This window comes from Cricetulus griseus, chromosome 3 (genome assembly GCF_003668045.3).
Source record: "Cricetulus griseus strain 17A/GY chromosome 3, alternate assembly CriGri-PICRH-1.0, whole genome shotgun sequence".
Classification (NCBI taxonomy): domain Eukaryota; kingdom Metazoa; phylum Chordata; class Mammalia; order Rodentia; family Cricetidae; genus Cricetulus; species Cricetulus griseus.
In genome coordinates, this window is record NC_048596.1 from 33,648,189 (window position 1) to 33,674,363 (window position 26,175).

The window sequence follows — 26,175 nt, forward strand, 5'->3', positions numbered from 1 at the left end:
TTTGGCCTTAATCCTACTAGCCTATCAAAAATTATTTTTATCTGTGGAAAGGAGATGGGTAGTCAAGAAACAGAAAGCCTCCCCCTTCTCCACACCACCACCACTACCTCCTGTGCTCCTCATACATTATCCTAAACTTACCCTCCTTTTGATCTTTGGAATTACCCTTTCCAAACACCTTCTGGACATGGTAGAGTATGCATGTCTGTATCAAGGCCAGCCTGATCTATATAACAAATTCAAGGCTAGCCTCTATTGCATAAGACACTGTCCCAACAAGTAGATAGATAGATAGATAGATAGATAGATATAGATAGATGATCTTTCTCTCTCTCTCTCTCTCTCTCTCTCTCTCTCTCTCTCTCTCTCTCTCTCTCTCTGTGTGTGTGTGTGTGTGTGTGTGTGTGTGTTTGAGGGGGGTGAACTGCCTTGTTTCAAATTCACAGGTACCTTCACACAGAATAGGGACATGATGTCAGAATAGTGTACTGAGATCCATAAAATTCACCATTTCCTGAAACTACAGCAACTTCTTTTTAATCATCATTAATAACATCATCATAAAAGTCAACAATTGTTGATATGGAGAACTTATATGCTTAGCTGAATTATGAGCATTAACTTCCTGCTTACATTTTTATTTTGGTAGATGTTACCATGATCCCATCAGCATCATCTCACATGTCTTTCTGTCTTGGCCCATCTCCAATCAGTCACTAAACCTTCCTAAATTCAAACTGCTCATAGTGTAGTCAGTATTGTCTTATGCAGACACAAAGCTGATTGCATTATCCCCTACCTAAAGCTCCTCAATATATTATTCTTCTGTTAGTTAAGGAAGAAAATCTCCCCTTGTACAAGAGGCATCTAAAACGTGGCCCTGGCTCCCTATTGTCCTCAGGCTGTCACTTCCCCTGCCCTCTTATAACTGTGCCACCCTTTTGTGCCTCTCCATCATTAGACCACTGCATGGGTGGTTCTTCCTCCCTGGACCCCTCACTTCACCTTTCATTGCCCATTCTAATTCCTACTACATGGTTTAAATACCCCTTCCTCAATGAGACCCAATCCTCACATACTGTGTTCTTCCAGACTATTCTCTTTAGTTTAGACTTTCACTTTTTATTCTAAAGTTTACACAATAGTAATTGTGTAATTGTAATTGTTCTCCATATGATTTCTGTAATTGAAAATTTAATGCCTGAAGATAACACAGAACTTTTGAATCAAAGGAATTGAATTTGGGACAAGCCACAGTTCTTTGTGTTGAAAACCAGACTTCTTTCTAAAATTAGTTGACTCATTTACTTAACAACTCTGTTATAAATGGCTATGACAGTAAACAAAGTGGATTTTGACTCTATCTATCTTGAAAGAAATTGCACTGCAAGAGGACATACGTATTTATTGAGCATTCTGTAGCTACATAGCTACATATTCTCAGTGCTGTAAAGAAAGGGTTTAGGGGATTTGGAGGTGCTTGAAGCAGGGGCAGTTACTCTTGAATGGGAATGCCATAGAAGGTTTTCCTGAGGAAATGATATTGAGGTAAGAAATAAATTCTCCAAGAAGATAGAGAATTTGGAGGCATGGTGTCAGTTATCAGAATTCTAGTGAAATGTGACATGAAACAACTAAGATGGGGACTATGGTAGTTTGAAAGAAAATAGCCTCCAAAGGGAGTGGCACTATTAGGAGGTGTGGCTTTGTTAGAGTAGGTATGGCCTTTTTGGAGGAATTGTGTCACTGGGGGTAGACTTTGAGGTCTCCTATGCTTAAAGCTATGCTCAGTGTGGTACACAATTCACTTCCTATTGCCTATGGATCAAGATGTAGAACTCTCAGCTCCTTCTCCAGCACCATGTCTACCTGCAAGCCAACATATCCCACTGTGATGACAATGAACTAAACCTCTGAAACTGTAAGCCAGCCTCACTAATTATTTTCCTTTATAAGAGTTGCAGTGATCATGGTGTCTCTTCACAGCAATAGAAACCCTAAGACAGGGGTCATAGCCAGTGAGATTTTTTTCATGGGAAATCTGAGGTTCGGGTAATAGAAAAGACTGTCACATTCCACAGTCAGAAAGACTGGTGCCATACAGTAGCCAAAGATTTCAAGTGAATCCACTCCTCCCCCTGTAGTCATTGTGCTGGTGCTGAAATTGGACACAGAACTGTTGAGTCATTTTCCCAAAGTCATAGGAATATACAAAATGTGCTCCAGATCACTGTCTGCTGCTGACACAGCACTGCTTTGTTACCTGCTCGAGACTGGGTAGAATTGGAATGCAAGCACTTTAGAAGTCACTAGTCCAACTCTGTGACGTACTAGTGGCTTTTGGGACATTTGTTTTTTCTTTATTACTACTTTCCTTGGGGCTAGGGTGGGGCATTCAGATAGGTAACTAGTCTGAAAAAAGGGAAAGCCTTTTAAAAAATTAAAACACTTAAAATAATCTGAGTATCTTTTCACTCATAGTAGCTCAGTAAATGAATCTTAAAACTAATTTTACATTATTTGAGCAGGTAAGAGGTCAACAGGCTTTCCACCAAACACAGTAAACAGACAAAATCTATTTTTGAATGCACTAATACTCACCAATAATGCTGTCATTTTAGTTGCTTCAACAAGACTGCTACATATTAGTTTGCCAGAGAGAAGCTACCTCATAGTCCCTATAAGTTTCTTCCACATGTCAGTCTGCTACTACGTTAATAACCTCTACTATTTCATTTGAAGCATTTACAACTGTTGACTCCCTTTTTCTCCATTTGTTTTGTTGTTCAGATGGTTGTTTTTGCCTATATGATAGATAACAGTATTTATTTACAGTCATAATTCATGTAATTTTCATGTGTTTATATAACTATTTTAAGTGTGCCCACAGGCTTTCTGACAGTGATGAGATTTTAAGAGTGGGTATAAGATAGACTAGTTACACCTGTCACACACCTGTTAAACCTGTAAATTAAATTTCAAAAACCATAAAGTATTCTATGCAACTCTGACAGGGCAAATTGAGGAGAAAAATAGCCTTTTTAAATAATTTTTGTGGCTGTTTAGAATTTGTTTGGAAATCTGTAATGTATATATCTTATATTTTTAATATACAGTTTACAATATATTCACCGAATATATACAATTCATGCTTTATAAAATGATTCTTCACGACAAGAATTTTATATTATATATTTGGAATTAATTATATATGACTTCTTTTTAATCATAACTATACCCAGATATTATTAGTTCTAAACCACCTCTTTTGCCAATTTTTCAAAAGAAAAAATAGAAACTATGATGTAGACATGGTGCCACATACCTGTAATGTGAGCATTTCAAACTTGGGGCAAAGAATGGTGAGTTTGAGGCTAACCTGGGTTATGGTAATAAAATCCTGACACAAAATCTATAAGTGGAAACAAAATGATTATTAATTGTCCAGATCTGAACATAAATATGGAAAGCAACCTGTTTAATAATACAAGCTAGAGAAAATATTTCCTGGATTCATCAAAGTTAGTATATTCAGAATGAAAGTGGAGGGACTAAAAAGCAAAGAGGAGTAGTAAGAATTCAGCAGGCATTCTTTGGGGGTAATCACGAAGTGAAAGGGTACCCTTTGGAGGAAGTACAGCCATTCACCTAAGCATGGAAGAGTAACCTAAAATCAACCAAAGGCAAACAGTGTCAGTGAGCAGGATTCTAGGGTGGTTAGGGGTACACTGAACATATGACTGTCAAACAGACAACTTACTTTAAAGCACATTGTAAAAACGGGAATTGTATTAGAAGTTGAGGTTTTTGCAGGAAAAAAGGACTGTGTGTATAGCAGTAACTGAGAAAATATATGGAATCTTGTCAAAAAACTATGTTATTTGTAATAAAGCTTACCATCACTAACTGACAATTTAATTGAAGTCAGATCCTGTCACTTTACTAGATGGTTTTAGACTCACATTTATTAGTACTCCCTTGCAAACGATGTATTATTGTCACCTTTTACCACTAAGGCCAATAGGAGTGGAAAGTCACAAGTCAGAAATGGCAAGTGCTAAAACTAATGGATAAAATGCTTCAGCCACACTACAATAACCAATGCTCATAATACCCACTTAAATTTATCATCATATAAATTGTTTGCATATTTTTAAATAGTGATTATGTTATTAGCCTTGTATCCATATCATATAACACCTAAACATAAATGTGTATGCCTGCTCAATCTCTCATAACATGTAAACCAGATGCCTAGTGTGTAAGATTTTATCATTTTGTTACAAGGCTCCTTTCTTGGGTTTTCATGGATATCTCTTGACTATCCTTCATTTTTGCTTAGATATTTAGAATATGCAAACTAAATGCAATATTAGTTTGAGCAACTTGCAGTTGGAAGGTCAAATGTATTAGAAAATAAGAAATTATACCTTTCAGCATCTTTGTATCTTTGTACCCCCAGCACACATGCGCATACACACACACACACACACACACACACCAGACCTAAATGGATTTTTTTCAGAATTTGTAGTTTGGCTTCAGCTCTAAGTCTGCTTTTGTACATTTTCATAAACTCACACAATCTGGAAGTGAACGATAAGTGTGGCACACTGGATGAGCCATGGAATAAGCCTTTCTTATAAACTGCCATCTACCAGATTCCTCAGACTGGCTTTTTGAAAACTTGTCCATTGCTCCTGCCTTTCTCCAGGCTTGCCATTCTGCTCATCTTCTCTTTGCATATGGTAATATCACTCATTTATTATAGTGCAGGGGATGGGCTTAATTTTGAATACACTACAAGTCCAGGTGTAATCACCAGCCTCCCTCTGGATCATCTCCACCAGCCTGCTTCCTATGTTCGGTTCTCTTCCCTGCTGTCTAGTAGCTCCAGCCTCTCCATCCCCCCACCCCCGGCCCATTTATGGGCATAGAGAGACTCTCACAATAAGTATTGAAAAATAATCACTGAGGGAAATACAAAAGAGGGATAAAGGACAGACTGTCAACTTACAGGACATCTTGTTGGCTCTCAGGGTATGGTTGTATTTTCTTTAACTCTAATCCCATGTTGCAATGCCAAAATGTTGTTATTTGTTTTTCACTCTTTGCTCTTTTGGCTCTTTTGGGGGTCCTGCCACCCAGCTTCCAAATAAATTACACAGGGAATCTTATTATAAATGCCCAGCCTTAGCTTCTCTTGTTTCTAGCCAGCTTTTCTTATCTTAAATTATCCCATCTTCCTTTTGTCTCTGAGCTTTTTCCTTTTCTTCTGTGGCTGGCTGAGTAGCCAGCCCCTTCCTCCTCTTCTTGTTTCTCACTCCTTTTTCCTTTGTCTTTGACCTCTCCTTCTATTTATACTGTCTGCTTGCCAGCCCCGCCTATCCTTTCTTGTGCTTTGCTGTTGGTCATCCAGCTCTGTATTAGACCATCAGGTATTTTAGACAGGCCAAGAACCATAGCTTCACAGAGTTAAACAAATGCAGCATAAACAAAAACAACACACATTGTTAAACAAATGTTCTAGAGCATAAACAAATGTAACACACCTTAAAATAATTTTTCACAACATCAGGGTTCCTATATAAAAATTCCTTACTCGGGAAGGTAAAGTCCCCAGGCCAAGTGTACCTTCTTGTAGAATTTTTCAGAGCCCTTCTCCAAGATGTTAGGCTTTTATGTGGGTGCTAAACCTGGATGTCTGGAAGAGGGGGAAAGAACAAAAATAGAAATTCAAGACTGTTTAAAGCACCTCAACAACAGAAATAGTCATTGTAGACCCCAAGAGACATCTCAGTGCATAATCTTCTGCAGTAACTAGTTAGTGCCTGTCACTGCATTAACTAGTTAAGAGACTTTTTGGACCTTTGGCTGCTTGGAGAAAGAGAAAGCTAAGTGTCAGGTTCCTGGATATAGATTAAGCATGACAGTGCCACCTACTGGCTCCTTTGTTATACTTCATGATCCTGGGCCTACCCCAAGTGACCCTGAGAAGTTGACTTTATTGTACTGTGGTTCTCTGTTGTAGAGAAGGTGGTGGTTGCTGGTCCTGCTAGTAAGGTGAACTGCCCATGTTCTGTGTGGGAAAGGTCTTTGTGTTGTTTATTTCTTCTGTTTTGTGATGGGAACTTGCTTTATGGCCTCCAATTCATGGCAGTCCTCCTGCCTCAGCCTCTGAGTGTTGTGATTACAGGCGTATGCATGGTTTAGAGTGGGGAAAGTTCTTAAGGAAATGACTCTTTTCTCCTTTTCCATACCATTTGTTTTACTAAAATACTGTACTCACAAGACCAGGAAAGATGTTCTCAACAAGAATATGGGCCAAGAATGTTTCTAGTGTAAGCTCTACAAATCTAACTCACATTGTCTTGAAGAGACCATGTTTCCAAACCTGCTCAATCTCATTGTCTCTCTGGGTAATTATTGCCTGTATGCTAGTTTGAATGAAAATGTGCCCCTCCCCCACCCCAAGCTCAGGGAGAGACATTGCTAGAAAGGATTAGGATGTGGCCTTGTTGGAGTAGGTGTGGCCTTATTGGAGAGTGTGTCATTTGAGTGGGCTTTGAGTTTCCAAATGCTCAAGCCAGGCCCAGTGTCTATCTCCCTGTTGTCTGTGGATCCAGATGTAGAACTCTCAGCTGCTTCTCTAGCCCCACATCTGCCTACATGCTTCCCACCATGGTTAGTGATAATGGACTGAACCTCTGAACTGTAAGCCAGCCCCAATTAAAGTTTTCCTTTATAAGAGTTGTTGTGGTCACTGGTGTCTCTTCACAAAAATAAACCCCTAACTAAGACAGCTGGTTATAATCAAACTCCAGCCTTTCTCTTCTGTAATAAATTACAGCCTTAAGGCCATTCTTTGCTATTAGATATTGCACTTGGCTTCATTGTGAATTAATCAGGTCATGAGCATGGTTCTTTCTCTTCTATACATAGTTTTTTTTGTTATTTGCATAAAGTGTGTTCTTACAGTCTCAACCTAACATTTGCAGGACCAGGAGTTTCATATTTCTAAACATTTGAGACATTGTGAACCAACTATAATTACAATGTATTCTATCCATCTACTTTTAACAGATATATCTTGATAATTGAGGACATGTGGCTTACTTTCTGTTTCTTCCAATGTCCATGCCAGAAAATGGAGACACAGATGCAGTGGCCTCTGCTCTTACACATCTCTCATTTATTCACTCATTTGTTAATACCTTAAGCTAGTGTTCAGGAATTTCTGCACCTTGCAAATGAATTCCTGCCTCCCCACCCCCCAACACACACAGACGCTTATCTCTGAAGAGATTTTCACAGGTCTGGGTCTGGGGAGGAACTTGGGGCCACTGGGCAGGGAATTCTCAGATTCTAGAAAATAGCTATATCACAGGAAGGTAGACTTTAGGAGGCAAACAGGCTCCAAAAAGAAACCTCCACCTGAATTCTTGGGGGAGGAGGATGGGAGTCAACCCAGGGAACAGCAAAGCAGGACTCCGGATTAGGCTCAGGACAGACTGCTGGCTCTGGCTTTGGCTTGATGATGATGGTAAACATTCCTGTGTTTGAAACTTCTCTTGTAAAGCAGCTATGGCCTGTACTACCTTACACTTAACTAGTGTGTGGGGCCATATGTGCACATTGCCAGGGTGTCAGGTCAATCCCAAAGGCGGGGCCATTAGCAGTCATAGGGTGAAAGCTGCCATTGTACAGAACAAACCCACAGAAATCTTGGTCTTTTTTTTTTTTTCAGTTTCAGTGAAATCTCTTAGAAAATATATAGAAAGGTACACATGTAGGAGAAAACAAACAAGGAACCCAATAAGTTTCCAAGTAAACATCAATATTCCCTGCAGAATAAAGTTGGAAATTACTGTAAGTCAGCAACCTCCACCCCAGTTGTGAAACCTTGTAGCCATGTTAATTGCAAAATGGTTTGATGATCTTTCTTCTCATTTGGGAGATATTTAAGGGAAGTAATGCTCAGGACACCCTAAAATTCCAGTTGTGAACCATACCTCTCCATCAGAAGCATCTGAAATAGTTGCCATTACCTAACCTTAGCCTTAGTTAATGGAGCACAGACCACTGTTGAGCTTTATGTGGCTTGTAAAATCCAGAATGTCCCAAAATTCAAGCCCATAAGAGAAGGTTGAAAAGATATGATTGACTCAGGAAGTTCTACATCTGCATGTGAACAATTTCCCTACATCTCTGAGGGAAACTTTAAAGGCCTTCTTCCTTTCCTCACTTCTCAGAGTGGAAATGAAAGAAATTAGAACTCATCTTAGCTGCTCACAATTTCAACTTGCATGGTCTCCACCTTCCCTGAAAATACTCAGCAGAGGTGTATCCCTTCCCCTGTCCTGTCCAACCCTTTTCATGGTATTGGTATTTGTTTACATCATAAGAATCTCAATCAATGTAAAAAGAAAAAAGAAAGAAAGAAAAAAAAAAAAAAAACACTTCCAGCCCAACCCTCTGTGGAATGTATAGTGTCAGCAACCTCAAGCCAAAGCCTACAGCCTAGGATTCCTACAGCCCTCCTCAGCTAAGAGGACTTCATTTTGAAACCATTTCCTAATGGTTATGGAAGGAAGCTTTAGGGCCCTATCCACAGTGATGGGAAACTAGGTGTGAAGACAAGTCTGGCTTTGTCTCTGTTCAACACCTTTGGATAAATATGCGTATTAAAACTTGGTGATAACCCTGTCTAACTCATAGATAAGGAAATCAGAATCTCAAATGGTATAAAGTCCTAGAGTTACATAGCTTGTAGTAGCATAATTGTGATTTAAATCCAGTCAAGCTGGTCCAAATCCTGTGTGTTCTTGTTCTGCTGCACTCATCACTTTAATTGGATAGCTAAAAAGTTATATTTATCCTTTTTTGAATGTTAGTTTTGTCTTCAGTAAAATAAGCCTAAAAACTGTAGCATGAATGATAAAAACCCAGAGAAAGATATTGGGGTTAAAACTGAAGATCAGAGAAGCAAAAGCAGCCAGACACTAGAGAGTTCTCACCTCTACCAATGCTCAGACCAAAGGGGTGACCCACTAAAGATGACACTGCATCTCCACACTGCATCTGTCTCCACCAAACCACAAACTCCACTGAGTTCCTGTCTCCCCCCACCTTATATTCCTCTCTCGTGTTGGGATTAAAGATGTGGGATCCCAAGTGCTGGGATCACCTTTGTGTGAGCTCTGTTTCTCTCTTAGACTGGATCAATTTCATATTGGTCAGGTAGAACTAACAGAGATCTGTCTGCCTCTTGTCTCCCAAGTGCTAGGAATAAAGGTGTGTACCACCACTGCCTGTGTTCTAAGGCTCTGATCTTCAGGCAAGCTTTACTTGTTATATCATAAGCAAAGTATCACCACAAAAGACAGTTTATTTATGTGAATATTATGAGGATTAAATTAGGTATGGTGAGAGTAGAGTCATGTTAAGGAGTCAGATTCAGTCTTGTCTTCCAGACAGTTTCATGAGTACTACACATCACTGGCTACAGCAACAAAGACCTTAGAAAGCTTACTTGTGTTAGCACTACTCCCTGATGCTGTGAGGTCTACACTGTCAGAGCCCAGCAGCCAGATTCCCATTTGCTGGTATTATGAAGTAGATAGGGTAGATAGAGAGGCAGACAGACACACAGTAAGTACTTGATCTTAGTTCCATTCCCATTCCATTTTGCATAAGTTTGTAAATATTGAAATCCTATGCATTGCCTAAGATTGTATTTGATTACGTTTTATTAAGATATAATTGATTGTAAACTTATACTTTCAAGCAATAATTTGTATAATTAGACCATTACTTTTGGGGCCAACAAAGGTGAACTCTGGCACTAAAATAAACAGAAAAATAACAAAGCATAATGCAGGCTTTAATAATACTGTATTGTAACAGAAAAAATATCTCACGGTCTTTGAATACAGAATCAAATATTCCATAGAATTACAAAGAATCCAGCAGCATTCTTTGGTATGTAGCCAAAGTGATAATCAGAGGCAAATTAATTCAGTCATTTGAAAAACAGAAGCAACAAAATAGAATGGGGAAATAAGTCAATTAGAAAGAAAACACCAATGTTAGGGAAAAGCATCAATATAATTAGGGTTATACAGTCATAGCTAGGCTTGAATTCAATATTAAATCATAGCAATGAATGAAAGATTTCCTATGTGATTGTAAAATGGCAGGAGTAAGGGGAGGAGTCTGTACAGACTATGCAAAACTACCTAGCAGAGTGGCATGGTAGCATATACCTGTAATCTGAGCACTTGGGATATAGAGGCAGGAGGCAGAAAGTTCAAGTCCAACTCCAGATAAATAGTGAGTTCAAGACTAACCTGGGCTACAGGAGATTCTCTCTCAGAATGAACACAAAAAGGCAAAGATACTTGTTCCAGTGAGCAAGTAGAAACCATGTTAAGAGAGTTTTATAGTTCAGTGGGTATGATGGCACACACCTTTAATCCCAGCATCCAGAAGGCAGAAGCAGGTAGACTCTGAGTTCGAGACTAGCTTGTGTTACGATAAATCTTTCCGCCAAAGCCGCCCGAGCACTATCACCATGTGTGCTTTACGCCAGCCGCTTGCTCGAGTTAGGGCCCAAATTAATACACAGAGAGAGTTGTATTAGGTGCAAAGCTGCTTGGCCAATGACTAGGATTCTCATCTGTTAGCTCCGTCTTAATTATCATACATCTATATATTTTATAAGACTTATCAGACTCCTTATTGGCGTCCCTCCTTGCCGGTGGATCACATCGCACTGCTGGAGGAGCAAGGGGAGAAAGGACCCTTCCTGTTTCTTCTTCGCTTAAATATGAGTCTCCTTGCTATGTCACTTCTGCCTGGATCACCACTTCTCTACTACATTTCCCAGAATCCTCTTTGACTCCTAGTCCCGTCTAACTTGCTGTCTCATTGGCCAAACAGTATTTTATTTAACAATCAATAAGATAAACATACACATTCCCTATCAAGCTTGATCTAAGTGAGTTCCAAGAGAGCCAGCACTACATAGAGAGACCCTGTCTCAAAACAAACAATAAAAGCGGGTAGAGAATTTTATAACTAATGTACTTTTGGTGCCTATTAGGTTTTGATCATGAGTAACTCACAAAATAGATACATATATGTATACATCTACATTTTCTTCCCATACTGCCAGCACTGGCCTGCATCATTCTGAATCTATGCAGACTACCCCTGCAATAGCTGACAATCACGGAGGAAGAAGTTCTGTAGCTGGAGCTTTGCTTACTCTATGGCCTGTTGGCTGCTGGTGTTCAAGGTCAGTAGGAATGCTGACCTTGGGGGTCTGATAACACTTACTTTGGATTCTGCTGTATATATGGACTATAGTCGTTTCACGTGCCAGGCATCTGACTGTGTCCTCTGCACAGTGCAGACCTCTTGGAACCATGGGATGGTGCTAACAAACCAGTCTATCTTAACCATTACTGTGTGGCTTCAATGTTCCAGGCTCTTCAGGCCTTCATTGGATGGGGAATTTAAAAGTGTTCTGGTCTTCGAACATTTTGGCATTCTCAATTTAAGTTTCTATTTCATTCTCCAGACTGACTATTGTGTCACACTGACAGTCTTCACCTCTGTGATCCTAATAAACATCTTAGGTACATGAAGACTGCATCCTGCAAAGAACTCCTCAACTGCTTGGTCGCTATCAGGTTCATACTCAAGGCCTCCAGGAGGCCTACTGAAGAGCTGCCCTGGCTGTGCTGTCTCTCTCTTCCCGTTCACACTTCATAGCCATTGTTGCTATCACTGGGAGCTGCCAGGCTGCCACAGGCTACAGTGCTTAGATAGTCTCGGACTTCTGTGCCTCTGGGGGTTGGGGGCGGTCAGTGTTGGGATCTCTGCTTAGGATCTACAGGAAGTAGTTTCTCAGACAAGTCTTTCTCTTCAAAAACAACAGAGCTAGTTGAGGCGGCTTCTGCCTGTCACCCATACCATGCCTCATCTGTAATCTATGCTGGTTCTGACTTTACAGAATTTCCTGTTCATCTGCTTGACATAATGTTAATTTCCTGTGTGCCCTGAATGGTATACATTTTCTACAAGAGAACTTTTGAAATCCCTTAATTTACATATTTGTATTCCTTTCTAAAACATGAGATCTCCCTATCCCTCCCACTGCCCACCCCCCAAAACTGTTTTCTCCCTCATAACTTTAAGAAGAAAATACCTGACCGCCAATGTAACATCACATACTTACTATGTGACGGTAGTCAGATCAACTCACTGTTTTCCATAGTTACAGGATGAAATCCAGTTCCTCTGCCTTGACAAATGCATGTTTTGTTTAGGAGACCGAAATGAAGGAACAGGTGCATATGTTTGGTAAGCATCTATTTACTCTTCACTGTGTGTATCAGCACCACACTAAGGCCTGGAATGAATTAGTGACAGGAAAAAGTCCTCATGCTGTGGCACTGATGTTATAGTTAGAAAAATATATGTTAGATGAGCAAACAAGGTCAACATTGCAGGTCCCCACAGAAGGCCCTAGGAAGCAAGTCCTGGTGGCTATTGGGAGCATTGGGGAATGAGGTACTTTAGATGGAGCTTCTAGGAAAGACTTCTCCAAGAAAGCGTATTTAAGTGACCTGTGAGGCCACGCTCACTTGGAAGATAGCATACTGTACACTGGGCCACCAATAAGTGTACTCTGTACATGTGTCTCTGCTCGGGTCCTTTCTACATCGGGAAAACTCTACGAAAGAAGCTTCACTAATTTCTGGAACTAGAGCTTTCAAAAAAAAAAAAAAAGCCCCTCATAAGCCCCTTTTGTTAATTCTATCCATTTTTTGTATTGCTTCTTTCTCTTCTGGCCTGATGCAGGTCCGTGGCATCTGCCTGCTCTCCATGCTTCTCCTCTTTGTGCTCCTTCATGCTTTTCTGCTGCTTCTTTAGTTGGCTGCTTGAACCTTAAACCCTTACAATTGATTTCCAGTTCTCATTCATGACCCCTAAGGTTTCTTGGGCTGCTTTATTTTCCTGCTAGTCAACCCAACCTTCCTACCAGAAGCAACTTCTGCCAGTTACTTCCATAAGAGTATTTTCCAAATTGATCTGATTGATTGACTGATGACAATTGGGTCAGTGTTCAAAATGTGGTAAATTCTCACTAATATTTATTGAGTAAATGAACAAATGAACTGACTCTGAATCTTACTTAGCCTAACTATAGGGTTGAAATTAATTGCTCCTACTATTTGTCGTGTGTGTGTGTGCTTGTATATTCCTCACATGTGACATGCATATAAAAAATATCTCCTTCACCTCTTCATTGGTTTCTTGGATTTCTCATCTATTGTCTCCATTTGCTGTATGTGTGGAACTTTGTCATTAATCCCAGAGATATCTAAGGGCATTATCAGAGTCATTCCTGCTTTTTGTCCATCATCCAGCACAGAACATTTTGAAAAGCTCTATTTGTGTGAATGCTGTTTTGCTAATGACAGTAACAATAGGTGGTTTCAGGTTTGGGAGGTGTTTATTTTCAGTCTTACGAATAGTCAGACACATCTAAGTTAGGCAGAAAATTTCTAAGGAAAACCTTTGCATGTAGTAATAAATGACTTTAGGGATTTTTTAAATTAACAAATACAATATAATTGGAACCATCATAATCCAACAATTAAAAATACTACAAAAATGACAGTTTTGAGTGCCACTATAACACTACAATTGTCAACTACCCCTAGCTTTATGAGATGTGTTACATTAAAAAATCATGTACATTAAAAATAATATCTTAATATTGCCATCAGGCTAAGTATATAAATTATATATGAAACAAATGCATTTTATGTTTCTATTTAGGCCCCATCCATAATCATTATATGTTTGCAAATATTCTAACATTTGAAAAATTCTGAAATGTAAAGCATTTTTGCTCCCAAGCATTCAGATAAGTGATGTACAACTAGTCCTCACCTTTTTATAAGCAGATATGTGCTTAGAGTCATGACTGCCAATTTGTTTCAAGAACTAGATCCTAAGAATTATTAAATGAAAATCAGAAATAATATAATGACCCTTGTGCTCGCTTCGGCAGCACATATACTAAAATTGGAACGATACAGTGAAGATAATATAATGATCCTTAGTTTTGAACATCCTCTCTCTGTAGTCCTAACTAAGACCCAAGGTGGATAAATAATCCCTTTGAATATTTGTTGCTTGTTTTATAGTATGTGATTCAAAACTCATACAGAATTTATACTTTGAATTTTATTTAAATGTACATAGGGTTTTGGCCCATGTACACAGGATCATCTTCAAAACAACAGTTCAGTAACTCTGATTTTGTTGCCCGGTAAGATACAACTGTGAAGTAGCGTCTCCAACAAACGGAGTAGGAGTTACATGTTAGGAGGTCCCTTTGAGTAGAAGCAGTCACCTGGAAAAGCTATGCATTTATTCTGGTAAAGCTGCTTACCAGTGGCTTAAAGATGGAGTGGAATGCCCCTCCCCACCCCCACTAATCTTCTTGTGTAACGCTATGAACCGTAAGGAGTAAAAGGATATATTATTTAAATATCTTGAACTGTGGCAAAGATAAATTTGATTTGAATACGGAACTCTTTATAAGCAAATAAGAATGTCCAAGGCCAAGTGTGGTGAACAAAAATATGGAGTCATAATTGGGAGTGAGGTGACAGTGTGAACTTTCTGGAATTATGCATAAACTTACCTTGGAATAAATGGATAAGCTCCCAGGGTAGCTACTGTGGCACATAGTGCTTATTTAGGTGGGAAAATAAACAATGTACGTGTTTGCAAAATAAGATCAGTTTTATTACTTTATAGACAGACCTTGTAGATGAAAAATATACTCCTATCATGGAACTCTTTATAAGCAAACTTGGAATGTAAGTAGAATTTCTGTCTCATCCTTTTTAAGTCTTTTGAGAAATCTGAATTTCTAATAACTACTTTGAAAAAAATGCTGTGGGATCTTTTCTAAAAGCAGATGCTCTACGTTTCACTTCACTTCTTTGGGATTAGCTTTGTACCTCCGTTAGTCAGTTTTTTATTTAGTGTATCTATCTTTGTTCCCCCTGAGAGACTCAAAGTGTACTTTCTTGCTGTTAAATTATCATCAAGCTATTGAACCAAAGTAGAAAGGAACATCTATGCCCATGGCTATTAATTGTTCCATGGTGTTGAGAACTTCTGTTCAAAGTGCTTATAGCAAATGCCTTTCCTTTTCTTAAAAATGGGGCCTTGGTATCTTGGTAAATAAGAACATCAATTAATTTAGAGAAGCTTCAAATTTTAGAATGTGAGCTAAAAACTATTTCAGCTCTGGAGCTCCCATTGTACTTGTCACTCCCACTAATGAGAGAGTCCCCACAACTGCTAGACTATGCTCCAGCAATGATGAAGGTCCCAGCTGGACTCACTGGCCGAGCATGAGGAGAGGCGCCGATGTATACTGTTTGATTGGGGCTTTTTCCAATTTTATTTCATCACACCCATCACCATCCAGGTCCGCCAGGCCTGTTTCTTCATTGCTGAATTGAAATAAAAGTAAAACGGAGCATGGAAGCCAAAGAAAATTGTTATCCTTGCTGAGGAGGTGAAGACAGCTCAATTGCAACATATTTTAAACTTCAAATTTGACACATTTGATTGGAAAATTGTGTGGCCTCTGTAGTTAGAGATCAGAATGGTCAGCAGTTCACACTTTTAAAAAGTCATGGAGTGGTTCTTTCCACAGATGGATAGAGTGTTGTTTTATTCTGACAAGTAGTAACTGTTGCACAAATGTCTATTATTCTGCAGTTTGGCGATTTAAATGCTGTGTCTCCTGGAAATCTGGATAAAGGTAAGAACTGAAAACTTTGAAGGACTCTGAGTGAGATGCTGTGAGAGGAAGCAGCATGACTGTGCACCACTCGCATCCTCTGGACAGAGTGATCAAGCCCAGGTGAAAGCAGCAACTAGTTGTCTCTAGCATCCTGAATGATGCTGCTGTTTGTTTCCTCCATCCACGTCTTCCTCATATGAAGTGGATTGAATGCAGATGACTGAATTGAAATGCAGTTTAAACTTCCTTACAGAAGTTCAATATAAATAAAAAAAATATTGACCATGACCAAAGTCCTAGAAGAAATTCTAAAATTGGACCAGAGATTTTTATTCAAGACCAGGCAAGGAAAAAAAGATCCCTTAATTCACCCATCTACTAGTCAGTTAAATTTTCAATGGAAAAAGAACTCAGGTAGTAGTGGTGTTTATTGTCAAACAACACTGAGCATTAGTTCAGTTGAGAAGGATAAATAGATTTCAATGCTGGCATTTATCAATCTAGGGTGTGCTGCTATGTATACACAATGTGTACTCCTGAAGAACCAAATGGTCAAGAAGACAATGCAGTGAAAAGAATAGGAGGGTCAAAAGTGAGTTGAGTGAGACTAGAACACATAAATCCTACTCAGGTTTATAATAATTTTTGAAAATGGTGATGCAAAACATGTGTTTCAGTAAACCAACACCACAGTGAATATAGCCATTTTCTTGCTTGGGACTTGAGGAATTGTTATAGTTATTGGCTTTTCTAGGGAGAACTACAGTTACACCTTCTAACCAGAGACTTCTAGAGAAACTGAGGCCAGAAGAAGGACTTGGGAATTCTGCAAAGAGTTGCAGCACTGTTTTCCTAAGTGTGCTGCCTCAAGGTTTCTAGTGTGTCCCTTCTGTGTCTGTTGAGCAGGAAGCATTGTGCTAGAGAGCCATGTTTGCATCATCACTCTGTGGACATCCCTCTCTGACAAGTTGCTGTCACCACTGCTCTTGGCTCAATTTCTGTTTTAGTACCAGAGCAGGAAAATTAGAACATTAGACTCCCCCAGTATGTTATTGCTTCAGAGGTACAACCTGTGGAATCGTAGTAGTACCCCTCAGGAAAATTAGTGGGTGATCACTTACCTCCAGCCTTATTGATGAAGTGAAGAATTCAAAGAATTTGGTCAACTCCAGGAACACCTCTTGGTAGCTTTTGTGCAACAAAACTCAAGTGGGTTCCCAGAAAGGGAGTACAGATGTCTCTCAAATTGCATTGGTTGTCCTGAGGATTGGAGAAAGAGCTTGCTTTACAGATTGCACTGTTGCTTATCCTGCCATTCAGAGATGACAGGCCCAAGTCACATAGATAAAGAACCATTAAGTTTGCTCAGACTGTTTTCTTGAAGCTGTTTCTATCTGCAGCAAGATGGATAAAGGGATCCCCCATTCTATTCATCCCTGGCTGCTCACAGAGGAGTTTGCCCTCTTGCTACTGCTTCCTATATCGTTTTGATAGTTTTCAGTTTGGAGAGTGGAGGCCCAGAATTTGTGATCTGCCATCACCTCTTCGATGGGGCGTAGCCATTTCTATTTCCCCATAACCCTGGGACTTCCCTAGGTTACAAATGAAACATGAAGTTTTGTGGGTTTTTTTCCACAAAATGAGTTGTATAGATATAATAAAATTTGGAAGCAGAAGTGAATGTTTTATATGTCTAACTTCCAGAAATGGGTTACAAGTGTCACAGTATTAATGTTGCAAGCAAAGAAGTCCTTTGTGCATTTTTAAAATCTCATATTGCCACTTCATTATTTAGATTTGCTTAGCATATGAATTAAGGATTTGTTCAATTTGTTGTTTGCTATAAGTCATAGTGGCAGTAGTTCTGTGGAACAACACAGGCCTCAAGACAGCATGGGCAAAACAATATAAATTCTTGGGTGCCCTTCAAAACCAGTGTAATATGCCAAAGTGAATACTTTGTGATGCTATGATTTATGCCATTATTCAATACAGGCATTTTATGTAAAATTCCAAACATCTGAGAGAATTGTGGCTGTCTCACTGTAGCACTGATGGGAATAAAATCTCTTGAGAAGGAAGCCTACAAGGTTCCTCCCCGTGGGAGAGCTGAGCTGGTATACTCAGGTGATTCTGAAGTATGTCTTCTGGTGGTATTTGTTTATGCAGATGAAGGCAGTGAAGTAGAAAGTGAGATGGATGAAGACCTGGATGATTCTTCAGAGCCTCAGGCCAAAAGAGAGAAAACAGAGCTGAGCCAGGCGTTCCAAGTCGGCTGCATGCAGCCGGTTCTGGAGAGTGGTGTGCAGCCCAGTCTGCTGAGCCCCATCCACAGTGAGCACATCGTCACAAGCACTCAGACCATCAGGCAGTGCAGCGCCACGGGCAACACCTACACTGCAGTCTAACAGCAGGAAAACAACATTTGCAGCTTACTTTAACCCCCACTGATACTGGGCTTAAGCTGAAATTTTAGCAAGCCTGAAGGTTGACTGTTGTCAAAAGTCTATCTGTGCTGAACATTACCTTTTTGGAGTTGTGAAATGGAATGGGTATATGTATTTTTCCAGGTCTTTTTTTTTTTTTTTAACACAAATTATTTGCCTTTTAATAATAAGAGTTTGTACCCTCCTTAGTTTCAGGTGTCAAGAAGGAATTTTACAACACGTAATGTTATTGTTTTTGTTTTCTCATAATTAAAAAGTAATTTACATTTTGTAGCTTAAAATATTTTATTGTTGATTGTTAGTCTTGGTGTATGATTTTCTGTGTAAGTTTTTTAAGTAGATGCACTTCTGTGAAATATCAAAAGAAATGAATTTCTTTGATTTACACTGGAGGCATGCCCATTTGGCAGCAGATGCATCAAATTTGCTTCTGAAAGGTGCTTCTCATTGGACAGAACCATAAGACACTATTTTGATAACATTTTGGAGTATGGAGAGAATACAGAGCGTTTTTATTATAGTGGTAGAGGGTTGGGAAGGTCATCTATTTTTCTCTGAAAAAAAAAAATTGAGCTGTGCATTTATCAGTTCAGGGTAAATGACAGAATGGCAAGAGATTATGCTAATATGTACATAATTTGTGTACATAACTATTAAACCATGTTAACAATGCAAGCTTCCGTTAGACATTGACTTTTAACTATTATTTGCATACCAATTCCTCTGTTTAAAGACTACTGATTCTGTATTGGGACCACTGAACAGATGCATTCTGCTGTTAAGTGGGGCTGTTATAGTTAGATACTGAAGCTGAAAAATGACTTGACTTTTTTTTTTAAGTGTACATGCTACTTATACTGAGCTGGACATACAGGAAACCATTCCATTTGGATGACTTTCTTTTATTCCAGGTCTTTTTTCTAATAGTAGTTCAATATGCTGCTATTATAAAAGAAAATGTATAGAATGCAAGGAATGTAGCGACCTGCATATTGTTATTTCCTGGTTTCTAAAGTACATGGATTTAAATTTTACACAGAACCTAAAGGCAGTGTGACTGGCACACCTCACTGTTGCTGACCCCGATTCTGTAGGATTTGGATAGGTGGCTGGATGGACCATTGCCATTGAAGAATGTACATCAGGGATCATCGTACCTCGGCTATTACATGGTGCCTTAAAACAGAACTGAGCTAAGGTTTAGTAAGGTTTATTTTGTTCGTGTGAATAACTCGTCAATCCATTTGGTAAAGTGTGCCTGTCATGCTCAGATTCCTGAAGTAAGGACAGGTCACATGTTCTTCAAGGGGAATTTAGGGGGAAATGAAGCAAAACAAAGAGACAAAAACTTCAGTTTCTCTCTGAGTGACTGTGAGTGGACTTGTCTATGTTTTATCCTTGGAGCTGAATATCACTTGATTATAAATCAGATTGCTAAGGGTGTGGACTAACAGACTAGTTTTCATACAAACATGTTACATAAGCATCCTATGTTTTAAACCATTCTTATCTAGTTACAATTCTAGAAAGCTAACAGAATGAGCAGGTACTTATTGAAGTGCATCTTTTCAGTCTAAATGTCTGTGTGTCTGAGTGTCTCTGAACACACACACACACACACACACACACACACACACACACACACACACACACACAGCAAGAGTCTACAGTAGTATGGTGAGATCCTAAAGAGCACAGGCTCATCACATTTTATTTTGCATGAAAAACCAAGGTTCTTTTAAGCACTCTATCAAAAACAACAACAAAATAGGATACATCCTTTTGTTTAAGTAACTATAAAAATAAATCAGTATAAGTCAATAAATAACAAAATCAATAAAGCCAAAAATGAAAGGAAAGCACAAAATGATATATGAATTACTACTGAGGCCTATAATAAAATGAAGACTTCATCTTTCCAGTTGGGTTCGGTGAAGGGTGTGGTTGAGGAGAGGAGGCTACACCAATCTGGAAAGTTAAAATACCAAACGGCTTATCAGGAAACACAGTGTATTGAAACTGTTATTGCCTGATTGTCTCAAGCTTCTGAAGATCAACAGCATTTGTTAAGTAAAATTTAAATGTCATAAATATAATTTTGAGTGGGTTCAGATTTTGCATTGAGCAATTTACTCAACACTTGAGTCTTCACTGGCATCCAAGCATCACCTCATTTACTGAAGATCCCCAAAGGCAATGAATTTGCAACCCCCTCCCCTGCATAATCCATCGTAAGCTACAAAACACCATGGATCTATTTCATTGTGAGTTAGAAAATGTTTACACATAGAATTTAAATCATAACTCTCCCTCCTGAGATCTTTTCGTTTCCTGTCTCTAGCTGTCATCCCCAAATGGCATCATATCTCTATTGGACCAAATGTATTTACTGGTTTCACTGTGTTTGTTGGGTTGTTTATGTATTTGTATCACTGTTTCATTTAATTTAATGTTGGAGATACTTGTATCATGAAAGGAATCTGCTGACAATGGACAGATTTAGATTCATGGGAGTGAGGGACTGAGTGGCCCTCCAGAATTCAACATTTCTTCCATTTGTTCATGGTTTGTTCAAAATTAGGACAAAGTAGAAATTAATAAGAGTAATTATGGTTGAAATTGACTCTAAAATATTCTGAAATGTATTTATTAATATGTAGGGACATTAATCCTTTTACACCAGTGTAGATAGTTCTAGCCAATACACACAACAGAATACCTATGGCTTATGACACGTCTAGTTATTCATAGTATACACTCGCACACACATCAATTTTGGATTTAAATTATGAAATATATTAGAAAACAAAAACAGTAATCTATATGCAGGCATAAATTAGAATAATCGCATTTGTTGTAGGCATTTAACATTTTGTTTCCATTTTCCATTCACGGAAACTGACTTTTCAAAATACCAGCCACTCACAGTCTCCTAGTAGACTTATTAACACAATACATATTTTAAAGACTTCTGGTATTTCTCGGCATTGTAATCAAATGCTAGTCTTGAAATACATAAGTATGAACCAAGTGCTACACTTCTGATGAGGAAAAGGGAAGGGAGGTACATGAGCTATTGGTACATTTCACCAGAGATATTTCCATGTAATACAATTGACTGTCATAGGTATAGTTTAGTATCAGCAAATACTTTGAGAATTAGAGCCAAATATTTGTGCTTCCAAAACCAGTGAACAATGGGTGGAATGGGTGAACCTTCTCCTGGGAACACAGGGCCCAGCTTTTGAGGGTATTTTTTTTTTCCCTTTGGATACCAAGTTACTAATAACTTCAGGATTTGCATCCAAATCATGTTTGGATTGACTGTATGATGAGTCTTACTGCCTTTTCAGAAATCTGCGTTCCTTTTTGTGATTTTCCTTGTACTGTATAGCACGGTTCATGCACCTCTCTTTAGATGGTGTACTTTAAAAACAGAAGTAAAATACACAAATGGTTTTCTCGCTGCATACCTAAAGTTAGTAGTGTGCAACATTACCTGCCTTTGATTTGTAGTAGATGTGCAAAACTAAACACGTTCTTGCAGAATGCTGTAGATGTCAATCAGGAGTGGGCACAGCTTCCATGCTGTTACCATGGGCCTTTTTACGTGGACACACTATCTGGAAGTGCCTGTGCACTTTCAGTTTCCGAGATGATTCTCATTATTATTTGAAACGTCCAAAATAACGCTGTGCTTGAAACATCAGTGTCAAAGAAAACAAGTGTGTCGCTGTGTTGGTCCTCATTACGTGGACGCAGTAGGAAGTCAGAAGTTTGACTAGTCACGTTTGTACACGAGGTAAGGCAGTGGTTATCCATAACAGGTTGTCTTTGTCATAACGTACCCCTCCCCAAATTCTTCTGAGCAAATCACAACCATCCAGAGAGGAAAATCAGAAGTCTTCTAATCTCTGTGGATGACATCGGAGTATGGGGGAGGAGGGCTGGCATGCAGTGTTGTTGAACGCCGGGCTGTGACTGGATCAGAGCAACCTCCATGTACATGGTAGAACAAACCCATTAACAGAACCCTAGTATTTCTGCGAGTCTGGTGATTTTTAAAGGACTGGAATTGAAGCATTAATTCAATGCTTAGTTCTAGTCTTAGAAAAGCCCTTTGCTGTAATGCCTTGTATTAACCCTTTGAGCATTGTAAGATATACAATGGGGGATGAAAGCCTTTCAGATCATTTATTTAGACTTTAAAAAGTAAAATAGCCTCTATATCCAAATGTCTAATTACACTGTTTTTTAAAGGGGGGGTCAGAAAAGAAAGTGTCTCCATGCCGAACACTTGCATTTTATATACAACTCTTAATTTTACTTCAAGAGGGCTTGATATATTTATTCCCAAATATTCACTGCCATCTAAGTAAGTGTACTGTTTACAGAAGACAAAATCGACTTTTCTAGCATTATATGACTCTCTAGAAAAGGAGGACACACACGTGGGCCTGTGCAGGCCTATGTTGTAACTGATTTCTGCACACTGGAGGTACCTGATTGCCTTTAAAAGGTATGAGAAAATAGAGGGTTCCATTTCTTCTTTTTTCCCAAAACAAAAGATCTCGTTTATTTAGCTTTAGAAAGTACAAGTGTAAGTGAAGCCTTAGGAAGAAATGAGTTCCAACGAACACAACTGAACTTGGGACAGTTAGGCTCTTTGGAGTTGCATCTATCATAAAATATTGTTTGGAAATTCATGTGGGGCATAATTTTATCTATGCTCCAAAATGTTAATACTAATAAGACAGAGAGAGACTGAGTGGTGAGCAAGGCACTCACTTGCTTTAAGCACTTCTGTCAGGAGAGGCTGTGACTACTGCTTCAGATATCTCTGAATGTCATTCTGCTTACAACATTGCTGGTTTCTTGACGGAATTTCTGGACAGCTGATCTGGTCCTCCTCTGTGTGACAGGACACAGAGCAGTGTTGTCTGCAGATGTGCTCACACTGCCCTCACTGGGCCCATACGGGAGCATAACCTATTCTGATGTCTGCTGACATCTGTAGCATAGTGCAAGTGTCCGCACGTTGCTTTTTAGGCAGTTGAGGAAGTCAGACCATGCAAATTACTCATGTGTTACCATGCAATACTCAAAGGGTTTTACTTTAGCTCTCTTCTTTTTAATCTTCATGATGATTTACTGTAAATGCTTCTCAGTTTGCATGCCTTGCCCATTGCTGCTAGTGATTTTATGTGCCAGTAGACCTGAGTTTAGTTTACCAATTTTACTTAAATAGTAAAAGCCGCTTACAAAGTGACTGCCTAGAATTGATTCTCCTTTTGTTTAAAGGGATTGGTGATACGTCTTTTTAAAAGAAATGTTTTGTCTCTTCTATTTGGTTCTGATATTTGCATCTTTTCCCCCTCTTTCCTTTGTTTTCTTTTTCTTTCTTTTTTTTTTTTTTTGATAAAGTATGACGTTGGGATTGGAAGCCCTGAGTAATGAAATATTTGGTAAGAATCATTTATGTAGCTCAATAATGATGACAACAAATCTCTATGAGAAGTTTGATTCCAGGGAGGAAAGCAAAAATAAAACTCTGATTGACCTTTGATGACCAAGTAAATTTTCCTTGAATCAATTAGCATTTCTGAACAAATGATTGCCTTGTTTTTGCCTACCATACGCAATTTTATATGATCCAATAAGGAAGGTGTTAAATTTTATTCGTTTCAAAAGCATCTTTTGTACCAAAGCAGATTATTTTCTCTGCTCATCTCCATCATCGATTTGGACCTATGGTGGCGACCAATGAGTTGGTTCCAGAAACTTAAGTGAGTGCCTTGAGAACACTTGGGAATTTGTGCCTGAGGTGGTAAACTTTTAATTAGGTTAATTATAGCGCTTACCAATCAGTAACTCCGCTATCACTCAGGGCTTTCGTACCTTCTAGGTAAAACTTCTTTCATTGTCTTTTGTTTTTAAATACTGTATTTTTTTTAAGTGCCATCATTTAAATTTCACTTAGTAAGTGGCAGAATACATTCGTCAGTCCCACAAGCACACGACATAGTAACACTAGGAGATATTTGAGCATTTATTTTACAATCGACTGAATATATTATGTAAATGAGGTAAGCAACTTTTGTAGAGATTGTATGTGTGAGATAATGTAATGTTCTTTTCCAGTTTTTGGACTACAGTTGAATAAACTTTTTAATTATTTAAAAACATCTTTACCGAATAACATGTGATGGTTTTTTGTATAATGTATTTGATTTTGTAAATACGTATTTCCTGATGTGATTTTTGTGAGAAACGCTAAATCTTTTAGTATACCATGTCCTCTCAAGATTGGCAGGAGCTAAATACTAGTTTGTGGGCGATTTGTATTGTGTACTGTACAATAACTGGGGAACTTTTATAATTATAAAAATATATATTAACTTTTAGTGTGTTGTTTAAACAAATGACTGGAACATACTAAAGATATTAGTAGGATTTTTTCTGAATATTTCAGACTTGAACTCAGGCTAGCTTTCTTGTGTTTTTCAAAACAAAATGGTGTCTTGTCTTTTAAAAATCAATAAATTTGTTTCCTTGTTACAAACATTTGAAATGACTTGTTTTTCCCCCCCAACCCCATCACTGTCTGGGAGCTTATGTCACACCACCTCCTCCAGAGAGGACTCTGTGTCATTCATCAGCTTAGAAACAAAATTAAGTTGTTTTCCTTCTTTGTGTCAAATGAAATTGGCAATATTTACACATGAACAGCACAAAAAGAGAAAACAAAATTATAGGCCCAGCAGGGTACAAATCTTACCCTCAAAGAAAATTAGTGATTGACTGCTGTTTGATTTCAGAAACTGTCAGCATTTCCATTGTACATCCAGATTTCCGGGTGTTCAGAATGTGTTTGTTTTATGTCATTTCACATTGATATTTGGCATCCAAGTTCCTTGCTTAAATTGAAATAGCTTATTAAACTTCACTTTAATGTCCTTAAGAAGATACCCCGCCCATATTTTTTTTTTGGTTATGTACAGAAAAATTTTTGGGATCTACATTTATGGGAGTGATGAAAGAAAATGATCATGTAGTCACTACCACAAGAAAGGTTAAAAATTACTTTTTTTTGTTTACCTTTCTGACAGTTTTCTGATCATAGTATCTAAAATGGGGAATAGCCAACTTTGAGGATTTCCTTAAGAGAGAAATAAAAAGCAGAGAATACAATTTGGGGAATCTCTAGCATGGTACTTGATATCAATGGTAGTCAATAGTAAAATTTTGACATCTTAGTTCATAGCATATCAAGATGACGACAACTACTACTACTCTGTGTGTGTGTGTGTCTGTCTCTCTCTCTCTCTCTCTCTCTCTCTCTCTCTCTCTCTCTCTCTCTCTCTCTCTCTCTCTCTCTCTCTCTCTCTCTCTCTCTCTCTCTCTCTCTCTCTCTCTCTCTCTCTCTCTCTCTCTCTTCCTCTTTCCCTCCCCCATGTGTGTGTCTATGCATGTGTATATACATGACTGTGGGTTCATGTACATACCAGAGCACACACATGGAGGTCAGAGAACAACTTCAGCTGTCAGTCCTAACATTCCACTTTGTCTGAGGCAGGGTCTCTTGTTTGCCACCATGCATGCCCAGCTAACTGGCCAGCAAGCTTGAGAGGCTTCTGCTCCCATCTGGTCATTAACCAGTTTCCCTTTGAGTGGACAGAAAGATCTTATGTCATGAGGCTGCCCGGTGCCCCCTGAAAAGCACTACCATATCAGGATCTTCACATTCATTTTTCTCGTTAGCAAGTTGGCCCTCCCCAGCTCAGTGGCAGCATCTGCCATGGAGTTTCAGTGAGACAAGCCTGTGCTGTGGAGCTCCTGCTGTATCTCATTCATGCTGCTATGGCCCCTTCATATAGAGAA

At 38.8% G+C, this 26,175-nt stretch overlaps 1 protein-coding gene across 3 annotated transcripts in view; it reads left to right on the top strand.

The window, feature by feature from the left end:
* Nucleotides 1-24,856, top strand: part of Rfx3 (regulatory factor X3) — a 255,107-nt gene extending 230,251 nt beyond the window's left edge. For 2 of the 3 annotated variants that reach the window (XM_027406463.2, XM_027406464.2), the window contains 2 exons: nucleotides 15,823-15,865; nucleotides 18,017-22,353. In XM_027406463.2, coding sequence (XP_027262264.1) covers nucleotides 15,823-15,865; nucleotides 18,017-18,255 — 282 coding nt within the window. In that variant the 3' untranslated portion in view covers nucleotides 18,256-22,353. Of the gene's footprint in view, nucleotides 1-15,822; nucleotides 15,866-18,016 lie in introns of all 3 variants that reach the window. The other variant, XM_027406465.2, reaches the window with a different exon arrangement.
* Nucleotides 24,857-26,175: the final 1,319 nt, after the last annotated feature.